The 17,808-nt window shown below is 51.3% G+C and overlaps 1 protein-coding gene and 1 long non-coding RNA gene across 2 annotated transcripts; one reads left to right on the forward strand and one right to left on the reverse strand.

Moving 5' to 3' along the window:
* Positions 1-40: 40 nt before the first annotated feature.
* Positions 41-4,647, reverse strand: LOC120910754. Its single transcript, XR_005741562.1, has 3 exons — positions 4,572-4,647; positions 1,727-1,832; positions 41-77 (listed from the first exon to the last, which is right to left on the reverse strand). It is a non-coding gene; the product is annotated as an uncharacterized LOC120910754 (long non-coding RNA).
* Positions 4,648-10,030: 5,383 nt separating this feature from the next.
* Positions 10,031-15,094, forward strand: LOC120910755 (oocyte zinc finger protein XlCOF6.1-like). Its single transcript, XM_040322488.1, has 3 exons — positions 10,031-10,055; positions 10,179-10,230; positions 13,793-15,094. The coding sequence occupies exons 1-3, from the start codon at positions 10,032-10,034 to the stop codon at positions 14,983-14,985; spliced, it is 1,269 nt and encodes a 422-aa protein (XP_040178422.1). The 5' UTR covers position 10,031; the 3' UTR covers positions 14,986-15,094.
* The last annotated feature ends 2,714 nt before the right edge of the window (positions 15,095-17,808 follow it).

Genomic DNA, 17,808 nt, shown 5'->3' on the forward strand with positions numbered 1-17,808 from the left:
TGTCTCTCGGGTTTTAGGGAGTCACATGGAGGCACTGTGGTGGTCATGTGATCACCTGACTTCACAAGAGGAAATCTCTGTATTGGAGAACCAATAGGAATATCATGTTAGAATCCCAGAATCCTCCTCACCTCTCCGGTCAGGTCTGTGTTATTATTAATAGAGATAAGAGTGATGTCATGTGACCTCCCAGAATCCTCCTCACCTCTCCGGTCAGGTCTGTGTATTATTAATAGAGATAAGAGTGATGTCATGTGACCTCCCAGAATCCTCCTCACCTCTCCGGTCAGGTCTGTGTATTATTAATAGAGATAAGAGTGATGTCATGTGACCTCCCAGAATCCTCCTCACCTCTCCGGTCAGGTCTGTCTGTGTATTATTAATAGAGATAAGAGTGATGTCATGTGACCTCCCAGAATCCTCCTCACCTCTCCGGTCAGGTCTGTGTTATTAATAGAGATAAGAGTGATGTCATGTGACCTCCCAGAATCCTCCTCACCTCTCCGGTCAGGTCTGTGTATCATTAAGAGATAAGAGTGATGTCATGTGACCTCCCAGAATCCTCCTCACCTCTCCGGTCAGGTCTGTGTATTATTAATAGAGATAAGAGTGATGTCATGTGATCTCCCAGAATCCTCCTCACCTCTCCGGTCAGGTCTGTATTATTAATAGAGATAAGAGTGATGTCATGTGATCTCCCAGAATCCTCCTCACCTCTCCGGTCAGGTCTGTGTATTATTAATAGAGATTAGAGTGATGTCATGTGACCTCCCAGAATCCTCCTCACCTCTGCGGTCAGGTCTGTATTATTAATAGAGATAAGAGTGATGTCATGTGACCTCCCAGAATCCTCCTCACCTCTCCGGTCAGGTCTGTGTATTATTAATAGAGATAAGAGTGATGTCGTGTGACCTCCCAGAATCCTCCTCACCTCTCCGGTCAGGTCTGTGTATTATTAATAGAGATAAGAGTGATGTCATGTGACCTCCCAGAATCCTCCTCACCCCTCCGGTCAGGTCTGTGTATTATTAATAGAGATAAGAGTGATGTCGTGTGACCTCCCAGAATCCTCCTCACCTCTCCGGTCAGGTCTGTGTATTATTATTAGAGATAAGAGTGATGTCATGTGACCTCCCAGAATCCTCCTCACCTCTCCGGTCAGGTCTGTATTATTAATAGAGATGAGAGTGATGTCATGTGACCTCCCAGAATCCTCCTCACCCCTCCGGTCAGGTCTGTGTATTATTAATAGAGATAAGAGTGATGTCATGTGACCTCCCAGAATCCTCCTCACCTCTCCGGTCAGGTCTGTGTATTATTAATAGAGATAAGAGTGATGTCATGTGACCTCCCAGAATCCTCCTCACCTCTCCGGTCAGGTCTGTGTATTATTAATAAAGATAAGAGTGATGTCATGTGACCTCCCAGAATCCTCCTCACCTCTCCGGTCAGGTCTGTGTATTATTAATAGAGATAAGAGTGATGTCATGTGACCTCCCAGAATCCTCCTCACCTCTCCGGTCAGGTCTGTATTATTAATAGAGATAAGAGTGATGTCATGTGACCTCCCAGAATCCTCCTCACCTCTCCGGTCAGGTCTGTATTATTAATAGAGATAAGAGTGAAGTCATGTGACCTCCCAGAATCCTCCTCACCTCTCCGGTCAGGTCTGTATTATTAATAGAGATAAGAGTGATGTCATGTGACCTCCCAGAATCCTCCTCACCTCTCCTGTCAGCAGGTAGATGATCTCCAGGGTGAGGTGGAGGATCCTCTCGGTGACGGTCTCCTCCATGTTGGTCGGATCTTTGGTGGTCACTCTCAGCTCATGACTGAATGAGAAGGAAAATGAGAGGCAATGAGTTGTATCTACATGGAGTTTGTCTTCAGTCACCGATGTGGGGACTCTTCCTTCCACAAGCCCCATACCTCTAGGTTTGCCCACGTCCCGCGGTCACTTAGAACAACCAACTCTTAGCCAACAACCTTCCATGGAATGGAGACCACAACCGTCCAATGAATTGTCTTCTCACCTTTAACCCCCGACTTGTGGAAGCCACAACCTATCCACAAGTTGATTGGAGCATCGGACATTCTCCAGACTCTCTCACATGCAAAGTGGTCTGGAGGAATGTTTCTTCCACGAGACTCACCAGCAGGCACAAAGATCTGGCATTGATGGAAATCCAAGGGGGGGGGGGGTTGTGCTGAGGACATTCATGTATGGGGGGGGGGGCCCCCTTTGCCCGGGACCTGTTGAGGGTCCTGGAACCTGAACCTAAAGACTTGGAACCACAGACGCCTATCACACTCTTCTGTGGGACTCATTCACAGGAGGACATTGGCAGTGCCTGGCGGGCGCTCTGCTGCTCTAAGGGTGGGTTGTGGTGCGCCTCAGCGCCTCATCCACCAGCGGGGGAGGGTGTCCATCGAGGATGATCACAGGCTGACCCACAGGCTGCTCAGAGACGATCACTCCATGGACTTTGACCTCTTCAGATCTGCGGTACAGCCGAAAGACGGGCGCAGTGCGGACCTGAATTGTCGGGAGGAGGGGTCCCTGGACATCCTCCAGTGCTCGAGCAGCCTGTGCGCCCCCTGCAGGGCGCGCTCTGTGATCACCCAAAACAATGAGACTCGACTGATCACAGATCGGAGCAAGGGGACGATCCAGAACCCCGTACCATGTGATCCGCTGTCAGCCAATGACAACTGATCATGTGATGTAAACAGAGCCGGTAATTGGATATTTTTTCTCCTCCCACCGATAACATGAAGAGAGAAAAGAGCCGATCACCGGCGACTGTCAGAGGGACATCGATCCCCATGAAGGAGAGGTGCCACCTGAATAACTGTGCTGCCTACCAGTGACCACCAGTGCCACCCATCAGCACCCAGTGCCACCCATCAGTGCCCACAGTGCCACCCATCTGTGCCCACAGTGCCACCCATCAGCACCCAGTGCCACCCATCAGTGCCCACAGTTCTGCCCACAGTGCCACCCATCAGCACCCAGTGCCACCCATCAGTGTCACCCATCTCTGCCCACAGTGCCACCCATCAGTGCCCACAGTGCCACCCATCTCTGCCCACAGTGCCACCCATCAGCACCCAGTGCCACCCATCAGTGCCCACAGTTCTGCCCACAGTGTCACCCATCTCTGCCCACAGTGCCACCCATCAGCACCCAGTGCCACCCATCAGTGCCCACAGGGCCACCCATCAGCACCCACAGTTCTGCCCACATTTCTTCCCACAGTGTCACACATCAGTGCCCACAGTCCCACACATCAGTGTCCACAATGCCACCCATCAGTACACACAGTTCTGCCCACAGTGCCACCTGTCTGTGCCCACAGTTCTGCCCACAGTGCCACCTGTCTGTGCCCACAGTTCTGTCCACAGTGCCACCCATCAGTGTCCACAATGACACCTATCAGTGCCCACAACACCCATCAACCCATCAGTGCCCCCAGTTCTGCCCACAGTGTCACCTACCAGTGCCCATCACTACCCCCATCAGTGCCCACTGTCCTTTTTAAATGTGGGGGTCCCCATTAATACCTATATTACATTCTAGGAGAAGGGTCTGGTATGTATATTATGGGGGCCCCCATTACTATTTATCATTAGTACAGCGCCCCCTACTGACATCCTCCATGTTTCTCCTTCTGCCGGCTGGTTGTAGGGGGAGGGGGAGGGAGAGGGGGAGGGATGCCGCCCCCTCTCTGACGTTTCCTCTATCGGGACCCCCAAGGTCATGTGACTTTGGATTCGGCTCTCCGGGTGAGAAGTGGTGCCGGGCGTCTTCTCAGAGTCCCACAGAGGGGAACCTTTCCCATTGAATATCAATGTCATGTGACTTGTCATGTGACTTACGTGTCCAGAGTCCCCCCGGCGGAGCCTTAGCGTGTTCTATGAGGGGGCTCCGGCGTCTCGGTAGAAGATCGTCTCTCGGGGGGGGTCGGTTCTCACCGATACGATCGCAGACATTGCATATTGTAAATCGCATTCCATTCACAGCAAGACGGTTCACTGGAATTGGCGCTCATGGCGGGGCGCACTGCGATCTGATCTGGGGGGGAGGGGGGGGGTTATTAACTTTACACCGCCCCCCCCCCCCCCTCCCCCATTGGTTCGCAGTGCGATGGGGAAATCGATCGTTCCTCACATAATCTCATGGGGGGGGGGGGGGGGGGAATGAATAACATTCGTCTCTCAACTTCCTCCAATCTGATTCCTGGGGGGGGGGGGGGTTCATCAGCAATAAACACACCGATCTGGGGGGGGCTCCACTCCCTACACCCCCTCCCCCCCGGGGGCTCCACTCCCTACACCCCCTCCCCCCATTGTTCCCAGAGACAGCTGCAGGGATATTAGGGGGAGGGGGGGGGGCAAACAAATCCCAGGATGTCCCCCAATGAGGAGGATTGGAGTGTGTGGGGGGGGGGGGGGGGATCGATGGAAGACCGTCCTCTGATATATATATATATATATATATACTACAATCCCCCCCCCCCCCCCCCCATACTGATGTATGAGAAGTGTCCTCACCTCCCCCCACCACTCACCTCCATCCACACTCAGCTCACAGGAAGTGCCCCTCCCCCTCCACCACCGCACTGCATTCTGGGAGGTGTCCTTTTCTCCAGGGGGGAGGAAGTCATGTGATCTGTGATGTCAGAGGGGGGAGGGGGAATGACCGGAGGCATTGTATACATCAGTGATGGCGAACCTTGGCACCCCAGATGTTTTGGAACTACATTTCCCATGATGCTCAGCTACTCTGAAGAGTGCATGAGCATCATGGGAAATGTAGTTCCAAAACATCTGGGGTGCCAAGGTTCGCCATCACTGGTATACATTGTATGGAGATTGTATACATTGTATCCATCGCTCTCCTCCCCTCCCCCTCCCCCATCCAAATATCTCAGGAACCATCATCTATTGTTTTTTTAGCCAACGGGTCTTCAAAATTGCGTCCGCTCGTGGAATGGCGACAAACTTTTACCCTTCAATATCTCTGCAAAACCCTGCACTGGATTGTAGTGGAACGCCATAAAACGCACCAAAAACGCACCGAAACGCACATAAGAAAACAAGAGGGGGGGGGGGGGTGCACTGGGCTGCATCAAAAATGCACAAAAATTGTGCCAAAACACATCAAAAATTTACCATAAATGCATCAAAAAACGCACAAAAATACATAAAAAATGTATCAAAAACATAAAAAAATGATAATGCACCCAAAAAAAAAATCAAAATTACACCAAAAGCACATTAAAAACACATAAAAAAGCACCAAAAACACTTTAAAAATGCACCAATTGTTTTTTTTTACCAAAAATACATTAAAAAAATGCAAGAATAATGCACAAAATCACAAAACAATGCATCAAAAACACAAAAGAAAATGTATCAAAAACACAAAAAAGGCATCAAAAACAAACCAAAAAGCACATAAAAAATACACAAGAAAAAAATGCACCAAAACACATTTTTTTTTTTTTACCAAAAACACATTAAAAAATGCACCAAATCACATAAAAATACATAAAAAAAAATCAAAAATGCAAAAAAAGAACATTTAAAAAAAATGCACGAATAATGTACCAAAAACACATAAAAAAGGCACCGATCAAACATAAAAAACGCACCAAACAAACATAAAAACACATAGAAAATGCCCCAAAAACGCATTAAAAATATATCAAAACACACCAAAAAAACACATAAAAATGAATAAAAAGCACATAAAAAAATGCATGAATAATACACCAAAAACACACCAAAAATTTACAAAAAACGCAAAAAAAAACACATAAAAAATGCACGAAACAAACATAGAAAATACATGAAAAACACATAAAAAAATACATCAAAAACACACAAAAAGTGCACCAAACAAACATAAAAACTCACAAAAAGCACATTAAAAAAAATTACGCGAATAATGCACCAAAAACGTACAAAAACCACATAAAAACGCACCAAACAAACATAAAAAACGCACCAAAAACAAAACAAAATGCACAAATAAAAAACGCACAAAATGCAGATGAACGGAGCAGAACATTGGTGTCCTTCCAGAGGACGAGGTCCCCCCGGAGAATCGCAGTCGGCGTGCGTTTCGGACGCTTTTCTACAGACGCGTTTCGAACGCTTTTAGACGCGCTCTGTACATTTCTATGTGATTTTCCCTCCCCAGTGCAGAACAAAGACGTGATTTTCCACTTTTATTATCTTCACCTCCAATCGCCGATATGATCTCCCCATACACAGGATGATAATATCGGGGGAGATGTGTGATCTGATTGGCTGTATTCAGCTCCCCTCACACACAGTCATCCACCAATCCCTGCACAGGAGGAGACTACAACTCCCATAATGCAGTGGGGTGGGGGAGGGGGCACTTCCTGTGAGGGCAGCAGATGGTGGATGGAGGTGAGGAATGACGGGAGTGCTGGGGGAGGGGGGGCTCCTCAGGACAGATCCAGGGACAGATGACAGTCCTCACACCTATGACATCATAAGATTGGGGGGCCCCAGGGGGGGTTATAAGGACGGTTCCAGGGATGACTGACAGTCCTCACAGATATGACATCACACGATGGGAGGGGGGGAACATCTGTGGGATCTCTGAGGACATTCCCAGGGATGGATGACAGATAAGGATCAGCCGACTTCCCTGAGTGGTTCCAACATAAAGAAAGTTTGAGGTTCCTCAGGAAATCCATAGTGGACCCCAAATCTGATCAGGAAGGGGGAGGATAAGTGTACACCCCCCCCCCCCCCTGTGATCCATATCAGACCCCATGTCCTCCACATGGGGAAGATATCTTGCTTGGGGGGACCCCCCTGGCAAAGCACTTTGTCCCCACTGATGACACTGATGAGGAGGAGGGTCTCCTACCGAAAACCCTGGACCAGCAGTTTTTTGGGGGTCTGGAAACAGGGGGGGGGGGTATCAGAATCTTAAAAAAAAAAAAGCTGGAAAATGACAGTTACTTCAGGAACCCCCGTCTCCTTATCCTGGATCAGGGTCCTGTATAGATGTTAATGAGGACCTCACACCCCAAAAAAAACTTGGGGTTCCCCATAAAAATACATATCAGACCTTTATCCATGATGAGTCCCTGGTATGGATATAGGTGACCCCCACGCAAAAGAAAGTGGGGTTACCCCTTTGAATTCCAGACAAGACCCTTATCCTGAATGAGGGTCCTGTATAGATGTTTATGAGGACCTCACACCCCAAAAAAAACATTGGGGTTCCCTCTAAAAATACATATTAGACCCTTATCCATGATGAAATCCCTGGTATGGATGTCTAGATGGACCTTACGCAAAAAAGTGGGGTTCCCCTTTAAATTCCAAACCAGTCCTTTATCCTGGATGAGGGTCCTGTACAGATGTTAATGAGGACCTCACACCAACAAAAGTCTGGAGTTCCCCCCCCAAAAACCCATCTTAGACCCTTATCTATGATGAGTCTCTGGTATGAATATAGGTGGACCCCAAGCAAAAAAAGTGTGGTTCCCCCTTTGAATTCCATACCAGACCCTTGTGCTGGATGAGGATCCTGTATAGATGTTAATGAGGACCTCAAATAAAAAAAAAAGCCTGGGGTTCCTCCTAAGAATACATATCAGACCCTTATCTATGATGAGTCCCTGGTATGGATTTCTAGGTGGACCCCACACACGGGGAATCTCATGCAAAAACAAGAAAGAAAAAGTGGGGTCCCCATAAAAAAGTATACCAGACCCTTATCCAAGCATGCAGCCTGGCAGGCCAGGAAAGGAGCGTGTTGCCCGATCCTGAACCATACAAGGCCACATGCCCTCAACATGGGGGGGGGGGGTACGTTGCCAGGGAAGAAAACCCCCATGACAAAGCACCTTGTCCCCATGTTGATGAAAGCAAGTGCCTCTTCCCTACAACCCTGGCCTGGAGATTTTGGGGGTCAGTGGGTTCAATTTTGTAGATGTACATCAATGGTAATGAATGATGACCAACACTCGCTGACAGAGAAAACCCCACCAGACCAACACACATGACTACTCCGTATGTCTTCTCCTGCCGAATGACCATTCTCAGGCCCCCCGATGCTAAAAGTACACAAAGAGGAGGGGGGTTTCCCTAGGTGATGCCATTGACCAAATATAGTCATGTGGCAATATTTGGACAATGATGTGGGAGGTATCCCCACCCTTTTTGTTTACTCAGACGGGGGTCCCTGCCCAGTAAATGAATGGGGTCATGTGATGACGCTGGTTGCTAAGGATACGGTGGATAACAGCACCTGCTGCTTCCTTAGTGACCAATGACGGTTGTTGTGGTGACCTTCACCTGAAGACGCTCTTCTTGCTTATTTCCAACCAGTGGGGACGGGGCCTGAGCTTAAGCTCTAAGTATTAGTCAACAGTTGGCTCTTCGTGGGGGTTGGGTACATGGTGGGCTATTGGCTCTGGATTTATGTTGGGTTTCGAGTTCGAATTATGTGTTTAGGAGGACTGGAGACTTTTCCTACAAACATTTGAGAGCCTCCTGGAGATACAATTCATACCTCCTATTTATCTTCCTTTGTGTAGAGCTGAGCCGAGCATGCCTGCTCACCTCCGAAGATCGGAACAAAGATGGCGGACACCATGACTGAGAGGATACTAAACCTCACCCTGGAGATTGTCTACCTGCTGACCGGAGAGGTGAGGAGGATTCTGGGAGGTCACATGACATCACTCTTATCTCTATTAATAATACACAGACCTGACCGGAAAGGTGAGGAGGATTCTGGGAGGTCACATGACATCACTCTTATCTCTATTAATAATACAGACCTGACCGGAAAGGTGAGGAGGATTCTGGGAGGTCACATGACATCACTCTTATCTCTATTAATAATACAGACCTGACCGGAGAGGTGAGGAGGATTCTGGGAGGTCACATGACATCACTCTTATCTCTATTAATAATACAGACCTGACCGGAGAGGTGAGGAGGATTCTGGGAGGTCACATGACATCACTCTTATCACTATTAATAATACAGACCTGACCGGAGAGGTGAGGAGGATTCTGGGAGGTCACATGACATCACTCTTATCTCTATTAATAATACACAGACCTGACCGGAGAGGTGAGGAGGATTCTGGGAGGTCACATGACATCACTCTTATCTCTATTAATAATACACAGACCTGACCGGAGAGGTGAGGAGGATTCTGGGAGGTCACATGACATCACTCTTATCTCTATTAATAATACAGACCTGACCGGAGAGGTGAGGAGGATTCTGGGAGGTCACATGACATCACTCTTATCTCTATTAATAATACACAGACCTGACCGGAGAGGTGAGGAGGATTCTGGGAGGTCACATGACATCACTCTTATCTCTATTATTAATAATACACAGACCTGACCGGAGAGGTGAGGAGGATTCTGGGAGGTCACATGACATCACTCTTATCTCTATTAATAATACACAGACCGGAGAGGTGAGGAGGATTCTGGGAGGTCACATGACATCACTCTTATCTCTATTAATAATACAGACCTGACCGGAGAGGTGAGGAGGATTCTGGGAGGTCACATGACATCACTCTTATCTCTATTAATAATACAGACCTGACCGGAGAGGTGAGGAGGAGTCTGGGAGGTCACATGACATCACTCTTATCTCTATTAATAATACACAGACCTGACTGGAGAGGTGAGGAGGATTCTGGGAGGAGGTCACATGACATCACTCTTATCTCTATTATTAATAATACACAGACCTGACCGGAGAGGTGAGGAGGATTCTGGGAGGTCACATGACATCACTCTTATCTCTATTAATAAAACACAGACCTGACCGGAGAGGTGAGGAGGATTCTGGGAGTCTAACATGATATTTCTATTGGTTCTCCAATACAGAGATTTCCTCTTGTGAAGTCAGGTGATCACATGACCATCACAGTGCCTCCATGTGACTCCCTAAAACCTGAGAGACACAACATGGAGAAGATTCTAGAAGTCACCAAGAAGATGATGGAGCTGCTGACAGGAGAGGTGAGGAGGATTCTGGGACATTATCCAGTAACAGACAAGGGGTGTGTCTGGATGGTGTCTGGATATCATTGTGGGTGTCGGGTTCCTATAAGGTGTCGGATATAATTGTCGGTCTCTCTACAGGGAGGTCTCGTAGGAGATGTGATGGAGGATCGGCAGTCCCTCTCGTCATGGGGTAAGGAGGTCTCTCTGGACATACATGGAACATTCTCACCCTTTATAGACACGTCATGAACACACACAAAGCTCTCATTGATTGGAGGAAGATGAATCCATAGCTTTGTATGGTGAGAAGAGTCGGGTGGGAATTCCGGGATCTCACCCACTTGGGTTGTTCCTCTCGGGAGATGAAAACAAATTTGAAGGCCAAATGTAAATCCACAAGATGCCAGAAAAGTCTCCTTGGCTCCAGTAGTCATGAAGATCTCGTCGTTTTGGTCAGACGTCTCAACTCTCATCCAACCACCTTTTTCGCATCTAATTAGATCTGAGGAAGACGATTGGATGAGCGGAGAAACGTCTTCAGCCAGGCATGTACTTGGCCATCGGGACTAACCGGAGTTTCCCGGTGGGCCGATGGCTCAGTGGGCCTGTCAGGTGCAGTCCTGCAGCCGCTCCTCTATGACAGCGACTGATCGCGATGTCACTCCTGTCAGGAAGAGCAGCTGCCGTCACCTGCTGTAGAGAAGATTAGGCTTTCTGCTCCCTCCAGCCTGCAGGGGGAGACAGACAATCGGCAGACTTTCCTTCCTCTCTGTCACATGACTGGAGAGAGGAACGACGATGCCTTCTGAACTGTGAGTACACGTGGGAGGGACACTCAAATGTAAGGGGGACGCTGTTGGGGACACTAATGTAAGGTGGACGCTGTTGGGGACACTCAAAATTAGGGATGTCCCGATACTGATACTAGTATCAGTACCGATACAGAGCATTTCCCCGAGTACTTGTACTGCTGTCTTCCCCCCTCCATGCTGTCTCCCTCTTCCATGCTGTCTCCCTCCTCCGTGCTGTCTTCCCCCTCCCTGCTCCTTTTCCCCCCTCGTGCTCCGTACTGTCTTCCCCCCTCCGTGCATTCTTCCCCCCTCCGTGCTGTCTTCCCCCCTCCATGCTGTCTTCCCCCTCCGTGCTCCCTGCTGTCTTCTCCCCTCCGTGCTGTCTCCCACCCTCCGTGCTCCGTGCTGTCTTTTCCCCTCCGTGCTCCATGCTGTCTTCCCCCCTCCGTGCTCCATGCTGTCTTCCCCCCTCCGTGCTCCATGCTGTCTTCCCCCTCCGTGCTGCCTGCTGTCTTCCCCCCTCTGTGCTCCGTGCTGTCTTCCCCCCTCCGTGCTGTCTTCCCCCCTCCGTGCTGTCTTCCCCCCTCCGTGCTCCATGCTGTCTTCCCCCCTCCGTGCTCCGTGCTGTCTTCCCCCCTCCGTGCTCCGTGCTGTCTTCCCCCCTCCGTGCTCCGTGCTGTCTTCCCCCCTCCGTGCTGTCTTCCCCCCTCCGTGCTCCGTGCTGTCTTCCCCCCTCCGTGCTCCGTGCTGTCTTCCCCCCTCCGTGCTGTCTTTCCCCCTCCGTGCTGTCTTTCCCCCTCCGTGCTGTCTTTCCCCCTCCGTGCTGTCTTTCCCCCTCCGTGCTGTCTTTCCCCCTCCGTGCTGTCTTCCCCCCTCCGTGCTGCCTTCCCCCTCTGTGCTGCCTTCCCCCCTCCGTGCTGCCTTCCCCCCTCCGTGCTCCCTTCCCCCCTCTGTGCTGTCTTCCCCCCTCTGTGCTGTCTTCCCCCCTCCGTGCTGTATTCCCCCCTCCGTGCTCCATGCTGTCTTCTCCCCTCTGTGCTCCCTGCTGTCTTCCCCCCTCCGTGCTCCATGCTGTCTTCCCCCCTCCGTGCTCCCTGCTGTCTTCCCCCCTCAGTGCTCCATGCTGTCTTCCCCCCTCCGTGCTCCATGCTGTCTTCCCCGCTCCGTGCTGTCTCCCACCCTCCGTGCTCTGTGCTGTCTCCCCCAGTCCGTGCTCCGTGCGGTCTCCCCCAGTCCGTGCTCCGTGCGGTCTCCCCCAGTCCGTGCTCCGTGCTGTCTTCCCCCCTCCGTGCTGTCTCCCACCCTCCGTGCTGTCTCCCACCCTCCGTGCTGTCTCCCACCCTCCGTGCTGTCTCCCACCCTCCGTGCTGTCTCCCACCCTCCGTGCTCCGTGCTGTCTCCCACCCTCCGTGCTCCGTGCTGTCTCCCACCCTCCGTGCTCCGTGCTGTCTCCCACCCTCCGTGCTGTCTCCCACCCTCCGTGCTGTCTCCCACCCTCCGTGCTCCGTGCTGTCTCCCACCCTCCGTGCTCCGTGCTGTCTCCCACCCTCCGTGCTCCGTGCTGTCTCCCACCCTCCGTGCTGTCTTCCCCCTCCCTGCTCCTTTTCCCCCCTCGTGCTCCGTACTGTCTTCCCCCCTCCGTGCATTCTTCCCCCCTCCGTGCTGTCTTCCCCCCTCCATGCTGTCTTCCCCCTCCGTGCTCCCTGCTGTCTTCTCCCCTCCGTGCTGTCTCCCACCCTCCGTGCTGTCTTTTCCCCTCCGTGCTCCATGCTGTCTTCCCCCCTCCGTGCTCCATGCTGTCTTCCCCCCTCCGTGCTCCATGCTGTCTTCCCCCTCCGTGCTGCCTGCTGTCTTCCCCCCTCTGTGCTCCGTGCTGTCTTCCCCCCTCCGTGCTGTCTTCCCCCCTCCGTGCTGTCTTCCCCCTCCATGCTCCATGCTGTCTTCCCCCCTCCGTGCTCCGTGCTGTCTTCCCCCCTCCGTGCTCCGTGCTGTCTTCCCCCCTCCGTGCTGTCTTCCCCCCTCCGTGCTCCGTGCTGTCTTCCCCCCTCCGTGCTCCGTGCTGTCTTCCCCCCTCCGTGCTCCGTGCTGTCTTCCCCCCTCCGTGCTGTCTTTCCCCCTCCGTGCTGTCTTTCCCCCTCCGTGCTGTCTTTCCCCCTCCGTGCTGTCTTTCCCCCTCCGTGCTGTCTTCCCCCCTCCGTGCTGTCTTCCCCCCTACGTGCTGTCTTCCCCCCTCTGTGCTGCCTTCCCCCTCTGTGCTGTCTTCCCCCCTCTGTGCTGCCTTCCCCCCTCTGTGCTGCCTTCCCCCCTCTGTGCTCCCTTCCCCCCTCCGTGCTCCCTTCCCCCCTCCGTGCACCGTGCTGTCTTCCCCCCTCTGTGCTGTCTTCCCCCCTCCGTGCTCCGTGCTGTATTCCCCCCTCCGTGCTCCCTGCTGTCTTCCCCCCTCAGTGCTCCATGCTGTCTTCCCCCCTCCGTGCTCCATGCTGTCTTCCCCGCTCCGTGCTGTCTCCCACCCTCCGTGCTCTGTGCTGTCTCCCCCAGTCCGTGCTCCGTGCGGTCTCCCCCAGTCCGTGCTCCGTGCGGTCTCCCCCAGTCCGTGCTCCGTGCGGTCTCCCCCAGTCCGTGCTCCGTGCTGTCTTCCCCCCTCCGTGCTCCGCGCTGTCTCCCACCCTCCGTGCTGTCTCCCACCCTCCGTGCTGTCTCCCACCCTCCGTGCTGTCTCCCACCCTCCGTGCTCCGTGCTGTCTCCCACCCTCCGTGCTGTCTCCCACCCTCCGTGCTCCGTGCTGTCTCCCACCCTCCGTGCTCCGTGCTGTCTCCCACCCTCCGTGCTGTCTCCCACCCTCCGTGCTCTGTGCTGTCTCCCCCCCTCTGTGCTCCATGCTGTCTTCCCCCCTCCGTGCTCTGTGCTGTCTCCCCCCCTCCATGTTCCTCCTCATTCATCCAACTGTCTCATTCCTGCAGATCATCCTGAAGAAGCCACACATTATGAGCGATATCCGTTCTGTAAAGAAGAGCCCCTGGAAGAACGGAACCCCCTTCACAATGACTTCCCTCCCCCCACAGACCTCATCCAGCATATATCTGTTGGGATCAAGAAGGAACCAGACTCGGGTCAAGGTGAACCGGTAATAAGTCGTATTATGGAGGGTCCTGAGGAGGGAAATCTTCTACACATGGCTAGAGATCTCTTACACCTCCGTGTCTTCACTCACCAGACACCTACTCAGGTTAAGGAGGAACTCTTAGTTTCCGATGAAGGACCTCTAGAAGAACCTGATGTTCCCACACAACGCCTTCAATCGGCTCTTATTCCTCAGGGGGCCTCGTTGGAAGGAGAATTCACAGAAGGAGAGACAGTTTGCTATAAGTGGAACGTTGTTGGCCCTCAGGGAGATGACATAGAAAAAGGGGCGAGACAAATCCTCCAGAAACCCGGTCACATCGTGGTGAAAGGAAAGCAGTTTTCCTGCACCGAGTGCGGGAAGTCTTGCCGGAGCAATGCCGATCTTATTCAGCACAGCCGAGTACACTCAGGGGAGAAACCTTTCCAGTGCTCAGAGTGCGGGAAACACTTCAGCCAACAGTCCACCTTAACCATGCACCACAGGATCCACACGGGACAGAAACCGTACACATGCACCGAGTGCGGGAAGTGCTTCACCAGCAGGTCAGATCTGACCAAACACAGCAGGTCCCACACCGGACTCAAACCGTATTCCTGCCCCGAGTGCGGGAAATTCTTCTCCTCCAGTTCTCACTTCTTCCGGCACAAGAAGATGCACATCGGCGACAAACAGTTTATCTGCTCCGAGTGCGGGAAGAGTTTCCTGACGCGTTCAGAGATGGTGATCCATCAGAGGATTCACACGGGGGAAAGGCCCTATCCTTGTTCTGAATGCGGCAAATGCTTCGTCAGCAGCTCCGACCTGGTCAAGCACCAGAGGAGCCACACCGGCCTGAAGCCGCACATCTGCCCCGAGTGCGGCAAAAGTTACGTCAGCCGCTCCGTCCTCACCCGGCACCAGAAGATTCACCGGGCGGAGAAACGCTTCTTCTGCGCCGAGTGCGGGATGGGCTTTGTGAGGACGGGGAAGTTTTTGGCCCACGTTAAATCCCATTACCGCCCTCGGACTTTGTCTCCGCTTCCGAGCTGAACTCCGCAAACTACAGCTGGAAAACATTCGACCCGGAACCCGGACCTCACCAATGTCATAACTGGGTTGTAGCCTTCATCCATGTTACTAAACGTGTCTTTTGTAGGAATTCGGGCTTTGGGAATTTATTTCATGAATGATTTGAGGTGCACCTTGTACTTTCCACTCATGTAGACATCGCTGCAGTGCCCTGTTTGTCCTGTCTCTAGGACAGAGAGCTAAACCTTCCTGTCCCATAAACTTCAGATACCATATTTCTTAGGTCTGATTCACTTCCTGTGAAGATTCTACCCAGAATTCCCTGCTTACTAACAACTTTATTAACCACACACAGATAGGGTGACCACATTTCCAAACTACCATTCATTGACACCCCCCCTTCCCAAAAATCAGCTTGTGGTGTAACAAAACACAGCACAGTGATTGGACACAAGAGGCGGGATTTATGATTTCTCCAGTCACAAGCAGGGGGCGGGGACTGTGCACCTCCAGGCATTGCCGGCCAGGACAAGTACTGTCAGTGAGTAAAGTGGTGATGTGGCAGCCTTTTTTGGGAGCATCAGATTGGCCCGGGGGGGGGGGGGGGTGGATGTGTCAGTTTCATTCAACTGAAGCAATACCAATAGAGAGCGATAGATGGCGCCTGCACGCTGCATAAGATTGACTTCTGTACATTAGAAAACCTTACGTGTTATTTTAAACAACACAGATAATCAGATAGATAGAAATCTGGTGGACAGAACACCGTTTTCCCCCCGATCTCTTCTGTCGGTGGAACCCGGGAAACCCGCGGGAAGAACCAATAAAGATGGCGTCTGTCTCAGATATACTCTCCCCCAGCATGCTCTGCGAAGGAAAACTCCTCTAATTGGCTGCTGGGGAAAAGCAACTCTGCCAGAACCCCTCTAGCGCCACCTGTCGCCCAGGGGGGGAAACAACACCCCTTGAGCGCAGGCTGACCTACAGGACGTTTCTGGAATGACAGCAGCCCAAATTTGACAAATTGTGAATGAGAGCAAAAGAATAACTCTCCCATTCCCCACTAACTTTAGCGTAGTGCCCATACTGGAAGTAAGGGGGCGCTACATACTCCCCCCACTTGAAATGACACTGTCCCCAGTGTCCTAAGGCATTCAAGCCTGAATGCCAGCCTGATACTTACTAAACAGTACAGAAAAAGGTTGAAAAGAAGAAAGGACAGAATGTAAAACATTGCATTACAATATTGACATTAATTAAATATCAGGAGACATACAAACATACACAACCCTATCTATCTAGCTGCCCAGTCTCCGCAGTGTTGATAGTAGGTGGGTCCAGAAAAACCTGTATAGGAAAGATATAAAAGCATACAAAATACACAATACACATCCTAATGTATCAATATAGGCCCAGATTCTCGAAGACGCGCCTATCTATTGGCGGGCGTAGCGTATCTCAGATACACTACGCCGCCGTAACTTAGTGAGGCAGGTCCCGTATTCTCAAAGAACTTGCGCCCAAAGTTACGGCGGCGTAGTGTAACTGTGCCGGCATAAGCCCGCCTAATTCAAAGTAGGCTAGTGTGGGCGTGTTTTATGCTAATGATTCGTGCCCCGACGTGATTGATGTTTTTAACTAACGGCACATGCGCCGTCCGTGAACATATCCCAGTGCGCATGCTCAAAATTACGCCGCAAATAGTCAATGCTTTCGACATGAACGTAACTTACGTCCAGCCCCATTCACGGACGACTTATGCAAACGACGTAAAATACGACGCTGTTCGTACGTTTCCGACGTCCATATCTAACATGACTTACCCCTGCTTTAAGAGGGGTAACTTTACGCCGGCGTATGTCTTCCGTAAACAATGTATCTTGCTACGCTGGGCGCACGTACGTTCGTGAATTGGCGTATCTAGCTAATTTGCATATTCGATGCGGAAATCTACGGAAGCGCCACCAAGCGGCCAGCGTAAATATGCAACTAAGATACGACGGCGTAAGAGACTTGCGCCGCTCGTATCTTAGCCAAATTTATGCGTAACTGATTCTAAGAATCAGCCGCATAGATACGACGGCTCTCATTCGGACTTACGACGGCGTACATGGCGATACGCCGTCGTAAGTCCTTTGAGAATCTGGGCCATAATTTTCTATATACAACCTCCAAGGTCAGAGTGAAAACTGCGCGCTCACGTCTGAACGCGAAATTTCCATCCCTCCCAAAGAAAATCCTAATGTAAGTGCTTGAGCATATTACTCTGTTTGCAAAAATATAAACGGTAAAGAACTGTATATACATTTTCATCCTGCAATATAATCGTTGCAGAACACTGCCCCTAGCGGTCAGTGCGCTGGTACTGCGGCAGTTCAGTTCAAGTGTAAGAAATGGCAGCAAAGAGGAAGTAGAAAAAAAAAAGGTGGAACATTTCCTTTCTTGTAAAGTCTTCCTGTATTGCTGCAAAGAAGTTGGCAAGGACCCCTCCCCCCCTCTAACTGACCGAACCCAAACCCCTCCCAAGAGTTCTTCACAAAAATGTCCATGTGGATCTGGAAGGAGCAGGGGGGAAAGGGGAAACTTGGAGAAAACAAACTGAATGGGGCAAAAATCCTTGTCCAAACTTCTTGAAGGTGGGCAAGCTACACCACGCCCGCATGTGTTTTATTTATAAAATCGGTGGTCGGGCAACATAACAGTATCCCCTCTTGCAGTAGTCGATGGGATCGAAAAGGTCTGATCCTCCCTCCCGGGAAATTTCAGCACAACCCGGTCTCTGTAAATATGTCGGCCCCAGCTCCAATCACGGTGGCATCTCTCAAACCCGTCCTTCAAATGAAG

This window comes from Rana temporaria, chromosome 8, assembly GCF_905171775.1.
Source record: "Rana temporaria chromosome 8, aRanTem1.1, whole genome shotgun sequence".
In the NCBI taxonomy this organism is placed as follows: Eukaryota; Metazoa; Chordata; class Amphibia; order Anura; family Ranidae; genus Rana; species Rana temporaria.